The 9,720-nt window shown below is 37.3% G+C and overlaps 1 protein-coding gene across 1 annotated transcript; it reads left to right on the forward strand.

The window, feature by feature from the left end:
• The first annotated feature begins 4,022 nt into the window (after nucleotides 1-4,022).
• Nucleotides 4,023-4,961, forward strand: LOC128103684 (olfactory receptor 8D2-like). The gene has a single exon (XM_052728259.1). The coding sequence runs from the start codon at nucleotides 4,035-4,037 to the stop codon at nucleotides 4,959-4,961; it is 927 nt and encodes a 308-aa protein (XP_052584219.1). The 5' UTR covers nucleotides 4,023-4,034.
• Nucleotides 4,962-9,720: the final 4,759 nt, after the last annotated feature.

Here is a 9,720-nt window from a genome sequence, read left to right on the forward strand (position 1 = left end):
TAAAAGGAATTCCATACAATATATTTACTACTGAGGTAACTAGTATGTAGTTAATGACTAAAATGAAGAAACTCAAAATTTGATGCCATGTAGTATAGTTCCACAGTGATGTTAAAAATTTTAACACTATGCTATATCACTTCTGATATAGCGTTTGTTCATTAGATTATATTCACTTGTTTTTGCATGATTTTAAATACCACAATTGCATAAAAACTGCTCTAAAAACACAGCGTAGAAAAGTGAAATCAAGGATTTAATATATTCTCACTTGCTCATTGTCTGCCTGAATGTACAATCGTCTAGTCGTATGTTTAAAGATTAGGAATTTATAGAAATTGTTTCCATATTTTATATTAGACAGAGAAACAAAACATCAACCTTTGTTTTCATTTTAGTCACACACGTATTTCCTCTCTCTATTTCTCTATAATATAAATGTATAAATGCTGATTATTTCATGGATAACTTAGTAGACCTCGTGAGCATCTGTATTCTAACATATTGAATATCACTTAGTTTTCTTGGATACTCATCATGTATATCAAGAATTGCAGCAGACAAGTGTTCTATCTAATACTATTGCATATTATTGAACTACAAAGACAATAGAATTGTGGGTGCCAAAACAGGGGAGGAAAAAATAAGAGCCAAAAATAAATATCTCATTTTCTGCCTACAGAGAGCACATGTCCTAGGCAAATGAAAGTTGCTCATTTTCATTTTAATTGTATATAATATTTTATTGCCAGTCAAAGATTGCATATATAATATCTTATCTTTGCTCATCTGTGACTTCCACTATGGATTACTTAGGTAGGAAGTTTAAATATTGTGTCAAGTTCTCCTACCTCTTTGAGATGACAATGTCAAAACATATTCATATAAATTATATTTACATGAACGATTTGGAACTACCTCTGTGTACTCTAACAGGACCAAAATTTCTGAGATCTAGATAAATTTTCAGTTTGAGGACTTACGATTTTACTGATTTTTCAATTGATTTAGTAGCCCCCTTTCATTGTTGTTTAGCTGCCCTTCTTACAATACTCAGCTGGGCTTAAGGGCTTTCACATGTCTCCCTAAATCTTTCTAAGTTTGCTCTTTTATTTTGACCTCCTGTGTTTGCATCAAAAGTATTTCCTAAGAAAGCAGGATGTTAAGAGTGAATAAGCATGAGTGGATAGAAGAATGAATCTTAGTACATGGATGTTATGATCTCTATATTGGTTTTGTATAGATATTTTCTGATACTGTTTTGTAACCCTGAGGTTTTAACTCACTAAATAAGCATCTCCAGAGAAGTGAGATGTTCCTGCTAGTCTCCTATTGGGCTCTGCCAAAACATACAGTGATGGGGTGTGTTTGCTCCACCAGATGAGCAATTGAAACCTCAAAATCATCTGTGGTTTATCTGGATGACTCTTCCTTACAAAAGGAAATCCAGCCAGTAATATTTGCACCGAATCAAAACTGTGGTACATATTAAATGCCACAAGCTGCTGTATGCCTCTTTCTGCTGTGCTGCATGGTGTAATGGTTTTTGTATTGGTATAAATTTAAAAAATCTCAATCTCATTCATATGGTTAACCGATTGAGTTCAGTTCCACTCTTAACAGGACTGAACACCTTAGTAACTCTGAAATTATCCTAAAAGTGTGGTCCTTTTTGTTTTGTTTTCTGGGACAGGCCTTCGCTATGTAGCCCAGACTAGAGAATCACTTTTTTTTTCATGATTCAGATTCATTACTCTATTCTTGAAGATAATATCCTATTGTATCCTGTGCATTAATATCTCATCAAATCTTGTTCTAAAATACACAGATACAGTGAATATACTTAAGAAGTTGTGGAAGGCCTTTAAGTATATTGAAACACATTTCTCTACTTCTTGGATCTTAAGAATGTTTTTATACAAAATAAAAGTAGTTTATTTATTATATACATTAATGTTTTCTCAATTTACTTTTCTCATTTTTTTTAAAAAAAATGTGCATTAAAACCAAATCAATTTGTAGCACAAATCTTAAATGGTCTTATTAATAAAAACAAACCCAGAGCCAGGTATTGGTGTGAACGCTGAAAGATCAGAGGAACAGAACCAGCCACAGCTAACCTCACCTCGCCAATTCCTCAGCTGATCCTGTTTCCTCAAACTGGAAGCCTCTCATTTCTCATCGGAATGGAACTCAGCTGAACTGCTGCTCAAAAGTCTAAAAGCTTAACAGACTCTAGTTCCTGGTTTTCATGCCTTATATACCTTTCTGCTTCCTGCCATCATTTCCTGCGATTAAAGGTGTGTGTCACCATGCCTGGCTGTTTCCAGTGTGCCTTTGAACTCACAGAGATCCAGTTGGATCTCTGCCTGCAGAATGCTAGGATTAAAGGTGTGTGTGTGTATGTGTGTGTCACCATTTTCTGGCCTCTAGGTCTATCTAGTGGCTGTTCTGTTCTCTGACCCCAGATAAGTTTATTAAGGTGCACAATATATTGGGTGACATAATATATCACGACATCAATTTCATGTCATGATATATTTTCCTCTGTTGTGAAATTGGGAACTTTTATTTATAGTAATATTATTAGTATATATTTGCTGTGGGATGGTCTGTATGTCAAATGTGTTGTTGATTGGTCAATGAATAAATCACTGATTGGTCAGTGGCCAGGCAGGAAGTATAGGTGGGACTAACAGAGAGGAGAATTGAGAGAACAGGAAGCTGGGTGGGGGAGACACTGCCAGCAGCCACCATGACAAGCCACATGTGAAGATGCCGGTAAGCCACGAGCCATGTGGCAAGGTATAGGTTAATGGAAATGGATTAATTTAAGCTGTAAGAACAGTTAGCAAGAAGCCTGCCATGGCCATACAGTTTATAACCAATATAAGTTTCTGTGTTTACTTGGTTGGGTCTGAGCGGCTGTGGGACTGGCAGGTGAGGGAGATTTGTCCTGACTGTGGGCCAGGCAGGAAAACTTTAGCTACATATATTACTAACATTACTGTAGTATATTACTTATTATAGTAATTTATGTGAATGGGTGTTTTGTCTGCATGTATGTCAATACATGATATGCATGTCTGGTGACTACAGAGGCTAGAAGAAGAAACTCTTGGACTGAGGCGACAAATGGATGTAAGACTTTGGGTTGGTACTAGGAAATGAACCCTGGTCCTCTGGAAGAAAAGTCAGCACTCTTAACTGCTGTGCCAACACAGCTGCCTGAAGGAACAATTTCAATGCAAAATTACTCAATAAAAATTATCAACGTTAATTTTTAAGAAGCACATATTTCAATTATGTTTGAACTTTAGGAGATACTAAATAAAAAAGCATGGAGTTCTGATCTAATGAATTTGAAAGAATGTCAGTGAGAAGTTGGCTTCAAATGGTACAAGGAAAGAAAATACATGGAGGAAATACTGATTTATTGGTGTTTCAGATACTACACCTGGAAGTCAGCTCTACTTGGCTCTCTCAAGGACTGGGCTGGCCTCAGCTATATTTTATCGTAAAACAGTAGTAACATACTTCCCTTTCTTACAGCCATACCAAGGAGAATGCCTTAACCTATTCCGGCTTTTGATTCTGAGAAGAGATATGAAAGATTGAAAGTCTAGGGTGAACTGAGCAATTTTTATGATCTTTGCTTTTAAACCCAGAACCTCTTTTATTGTATCTGTATTCTCCAACTTTAGACACACACATTTTGTTTAGTGACTGTGTTTATATTATATCCATACAATCTTGTAACAATAATTAATGAAAAGGAGGCTATGAATTTTAAATAGAACAAGGAGAAGTATATGGGTGGACTTTCAAGAAGGAAATAGAAAAGGAAATTTTCTAAACATAATTTCATAAAATAAAAAGTAATTTCTAAAATTCTTTTATGAAGTACAAAAAGATATGGGGAAAATGAGTTTATCGGAGATGCAATCCATCAGTAAGAATCAGAAATTAATAGTGACCGTCAACCTTTTCTCTCCCTTCTCCTTATAGATAATATTTTATAAGTACTGGCTACAATGAATGACTCTTCAGTGACTGACTTCATCCTTGAAGGGCTAACAAAACGCCCAGAGCTTCAGGTTCCACTGTTCCTCCTGTTTCTTGTAATATATGTGGTCACAGTGGTGGGAAACTTGGGCATGATCATTCTAATCACCATCAGTTCTCAACTTCACTCTCCAATGTATTATTTTCTTAGTCATTTGTCCTTCATTGACCTCTGCTACTCCTCTGTCATTACACCTAAGATGTTGGTGAACTTTGTATCTGAGAAAAACATCATATCCTTTTTGGAGTGCATGACACAACTTTACTTCTTCCTCCTTTTAGCCATTGCAGAAGGCTACCTCCTGACAGCCATGGCCTATGACCGCTATGTTGCCATCTGTAGCCCACTGCTTTACAACATTGTCATGTCCCAAAGGGTCTGTTCCATAATGATGGCTGTGGTGTACTCACTGGGGTTCTTTGGGGCTACTGTCCATACCACACGCATGACAATGTTGTCCTTTTGTGGGTCTCATCTTGTCAGCCATTATTTTTGTGACATTCTGCCCTTGTTGTCTCTGTCTTGTTCCAGTACCCATATCAATGAGATACTGCTATTTATTATTGGTGGAATTAATACCCTAGCTCCTACACTGGCTGTCATCATCTCTTATGCTTTCATCCTAAATAGTATTCTTCACATCCGCTCCACTGAAGGACGTTCCAAAGCCTTTGGTACCTGTAGCTCCCATATTATGGCTGTGGGAATCTTCTTTGGCTCTATAACATTCATGTATTTCAAGCCACCTTCCAGTAATAATATGGAAGAGGAGAAAGTGTCTTCTGTGTTCTATACCACAGTGATCCCAATGCTGAATCCCCTAATATACAGCCTGAGGAACAAGGATGTAAAGAATGCATTGAAAAAGGTGGTTGGGGGAAGGCAGTCATCCTAAAATTGAGAGATGAAAACAACGAAAGATGAGATGTCCTTGGCATTTCTTTGTATGTTTTTCTTCCCTCCAGAGAAAACAGTCATCATTGTTTGAGAAATGATTATTTTATGTTTGAGAATATTTTATATTTGAGGTATGTTTGTGCATTATCAAGTAATATAATTTACTGATGGATAGTGTAATCCTTGTAAATGTTGAAATAGAATAGAAATTGATGAAAGAGGAAGGGTTGGAACATTGTAATATTTTTATTATAATAAAAATAGTGCTCTCACTGGCTGGAAAGTAAAGATATCATTGCTACATTTGAGGAAATATCTTCCTGAGTGTTGGGCACATGAACTCATTCATATACATTCTTGTCCCTTTATTGCCACAAGATAGAGGCTGGAGTGATGCAAACTCACAGCAAGGCATCCCAGCACCTGCTAGAAGCCCAGAGCTATTTGTATATCTCTTTTCTCTTGTTAAGTATAGGAGGAGTGAAGTGCAGTCTTAGCACCAATTTAGGTCAGTTAATTTAAAATTTAAACATGTCTCTAGAACTGTAGCTTAAGAAGTTCCTGTAAATTTAAGCCACCACATATAAGGAAATCATTACAACAACTGTAAAAATTCATTGCAGAGTTTAGGTCACTGCTTTGTCGTTTTGATATTACTTTCTTATGAAGAGTTGTTTCTGTCACATTTCACATCATGATATAAGCTGTGTGTAATCAAAAAGAGTTACAGTGATTGAAGAAATATCACAGAATGTACTAGATGATGACATAGAAGTGGGAAATGTGGAAAAAACTTGGTGTCCTCAAAATGAAGGCATGCTCTACACCTACACATATTAAATTGAGAAAAACTGACATTATTTTCTGCAGCCCATCTGCCATCTGTTGTTTTTCAGCCTTCATAATTACCTTGAGTTGTGTATGTTATAGCTTTTCAACCTCATCAAATTGTGTTTCAAATGGAAAAGTGCATGTATAGTGTGGTTAAATTTAATAAGTTTTCTTAAAAATAAAAAATATTTAAGACTAAAAAATTCTACAAGTTAACTAAGTAAAAGCTGTATTTGTAAACATGTCTCTTTACACTGAGCAAAACACCATATTAGGAAAGCATCCTGGAAGTGGAAGAGGAGGCAGAAGAGCCAAAGGGGATGGAGAACTCCAGGGAAATGAGGCCCTCTGTATCAACAGGATCAGCTCCCATATGAACTCATAGAGCCTGAGGTAGCAGCATCAAGGCCTGTTGGAGTCTGCAACAGATAGTATCCTAGAGCTGAAAGGAGAAGTAGACACATGCCTCACTCTAGCCTAGAAGCTGTCTCCAATTGATAACCATTTACAAATGAAAGTTTGGTTTTGGTAAGGGAGTCTCACTGGGAAACAAACTACTCTTAAAGATAGGCCCCTTTCCCAGCAGTAGATGCCATCAGAAAATGAACTCAGTTGTATCTTTGGGCAGTCTTATCTCATAATGTTGTGGTGGGGCTTTTTAAAGCTTAGTTTTTAATTTATATCATGCAGATATACAGGTCCTTGGCATATATATTATGGCTTCCAACTTAGTGTTTTTCTGGGATTCCTGAGCATGTAAATGAGTGGGTCTCTGCATCACTTCTCTGTTTCTTGTTCCCTTTCTTGGGCTCTTTTCCTTCTGTTTGTTTAATTTGTCTTATTTGATTTTTTTTTAAATCTTATCTCCTGTTATTGTTATCCCTTAGAAGCCTGTTTGTTTTCTAATGTGAGACAGCAAGGGGGTGAATCCAGACGGGATGAGAGATGGGGAGGAATTGTTAGGAGCAGAGGGAAGGGAAACCCTACAGGATCTATTACATGGAAAAATATATTCTCATGAAGTTAAATTAACAAAAAGAACAAAAGCAGTCAGGCCTGTGTGTGATCCAATCACTTGGATGCTGAGGAAAGATTATTTTAAAGCTGAGTCCTTGGGCTACACAGCAAGATTCTTCCTCAACAACAAGCTACAAATGATGAGAAAACGAGGTAAGGAGAAGAATCTGTGTATAATGGCAGTATGACAAATCTCTAAATATGCTGTTGAAGGAAAATCTTGAAAATCTCAGGGTATCTGCTCTTGAGACAATGGGAGAGCCTGCATGTTTCAGCCCCAGCCACATGTTAATGATACCTTGAGTGTCTAAGACCTTGTTTACTTACTCCTAATGAACAAAGCTCCTCTCAAGACTGCTCAAATACACTCTTAATACTTGTTCTGTCTGGTTTTGTGTGTCAACTTGACACAAGCTAGAGTCATCATAGAGGTAGGAGCCTCAGTTGATGAAATGCCTCTTTGAGATGCAGCTGTAAGGTATTTAGTCTTTTAGTTATCAATGGGGGAGTGTCCAGCCCATGGTGGGTGGTGCTATCCCTGGGCAGATGGTCCTGGGTTCTCTAAGAAGTTGGGCTGATCAATCCTGGGGAAGCAAGCCAGTAAGCAGATCTCCTCCATGGCCTCTGCATCAGCTCCCGTCTCCAGGATCCTGCCCTGTTTGAGTTCCTGTCCTGACTTCCTTCACTGATGAACAGCAATAAGAAGTGTAAGCCAAATAAACCCTTTCTTCCCCAGCTTACCTTTTGGTCATGATGTTTTGTTGTAGCAAAACAAACCCTAACTAAGACAACAGTTTGTTTTGTTTAAGTTACTCAAAGCCAAACAAAAGAAATTATCTTCTGTATAAAAAAAATAAAATAAAATCTTAGTCAAAAACCAGCTATTCATATCATATTTAATTTTGCATTTTCATAGATAACTTGTAAATACATAATAATGGCTTTCTTTCCAACCGTCATTACTCTTGGGACAAATGGTAATATGAGGCCCAGAAGTCATTCTTAACAGTCTGTTCTTAAATGCTGGAGACTCTAGGGCATTGGAGTAGGTATGTGTGTTTTCTATTCCCAGTAAGTACCAAGTTTCAGAAGCATCACATAAAAGCTGCCTATCTCACAGCACACATGATTATGGGTCCTGGGAAGCTAGATATCCTCTGCTTCAGGACACTGATACTTTATTCCATTAGATGAATATTGATAATTTGCTTGAGCCAAAATATTAATTCATCCCTTAACTCTAACGTGTGTAAGAAAGCAGGAGGCATTACTTGGATCATCATAATAATCATCTGTTATATGAAAAAGAAACTAAGCAATTTCTAAGAACTTCGCTTTCTGTGCAAGACCTAGGTAAGTGCCCAGCCCTTCTACAGGATGTGTTATTAGAGCCTCTGTATCATGCTCATTAACCTACACATAGCTCCCAGAGAATGCAAGAAAGGCTAAAGTCAACCTTAAATGCATCATCCCTTGCTAAACATGAATACCTGCTTCCTTGTTAATGTTGAAGTAGTCATCTCAGACCATGTGAAGAGAGATCATTAATTCATCCACCCCAAACTGTCCTTCTTTGTTTCCTCCTGGTTTCAGAAGCTCTAGTCAAATACCAAGGTTATGAAATTGGACAGGTTTGTTTACAGCTGGACTATTTGATGATTTCAAAAACCACATGTTCACTCTGGCTGTCAAAGGAATATGGAAAGGCTCATTTGAAATCCTGATTATCTGCTTGCTTGTTTTGTCTTTGTCTTCACAGATCATCTTGAGACTATAGTGTGGAACATGTACCTCAAAGCTGTTCATACAAACAAGCTGTTCTTCCCTTTGAGAGATGCTTTGGGAGAGAATTATTTCATTTTTCCCAATATTTAATATCCCTTTTGATAAGCTCCTTTATAGCCAGAAACATCTATTTTCCCTTTTCTGTTTTCCCCAAAACAAATTTTCTCCAAATTAGATAAAATTCTTGGACAGAGTGTTCATTGCTGCAATTATTCTCTAGATGTGTTAAGTTGTCTAGGATGACATCCTCAGGTAGTTCACTATAAGGGACTCTTTGCCCCTCCTCATGCACATCATATAGAATTCCCCTTTGTGGGACGCTTTAGAAATCTGGACCATCCTTTGACATCTGAAATGACTCACATTGGCAATCACTCATCCTCTCAGGTTTGTTATGATTTAAATGATAATTGCCAGTAAAATATCAACCATGACTTATATAATTTGGTGAAATGATTGTTCTGGAGACATATACTCAGAGCTCAAATCCCAAATCCACTCAAATTATTTGATCCTGGATTTCTACAACAGAAGTGTTTAATCCTTCAGTTTGTTTTTTTTCCCAAGAATTCAATGCCATAATGTAGGTAAAACGCATGGAAACAACTTGTCATGTGTGAGGAAGAAAGAGGCAGGAAAGAGGGAAAAGAAGAAGAGAGACTGGAGGAAGTTAATCATTATCTCCAGATGCCTTTTCTAACTGTACTCCAAAAACACACTCTGTCATCCAATATGGCTCCATCAGTAAAACATTTCACACTCAAAAAGGGTGGACCCATTGGATTGTGATGTTTCTTGAGGGAAGAAATGTACCATAGGATTTTCTTTGTTCAGATCCAGGGTCAAAGGCACTGTGTGATTCAATTACTAGAAGAGTCAAGTTTATAGTAATAGAATTCTTCCTAGCATGCTCAACAGCAAATGCTCCTGTCTTATAATGATTGTCTATCTGTTTTGAGGGTTATAAGTGATGCCTTCTTTGCATATGACTAGGGTACTAAGCAGCTGACATTTTTGAGAATGGTTGAGCAGGAGAAAACTCTCCTTGATAACCTTGGGGGAAGAAACTATGTCCTAGGAGACTATGTTTCATCTGAGTGCAGTGCAGAAACAGCAGTGTCTTA

This window comes from Peromyscus californicus, unplaced genomic scaffold, assembly GCF_007827085.1.
Source record: "Peromyscus californicus insignis strain IS unplaced genomic scaffold, ASM782708v3 Scaffold_11__1_contigs__length_118956290, whole genome shotgun sequence".
NCBI classification, from domain to species: Eukaryota; Metazoa; Chordata; class Mammalia; order Rodentia; family Cricetidae; genus Peromyscus; species Peromyscus californicus.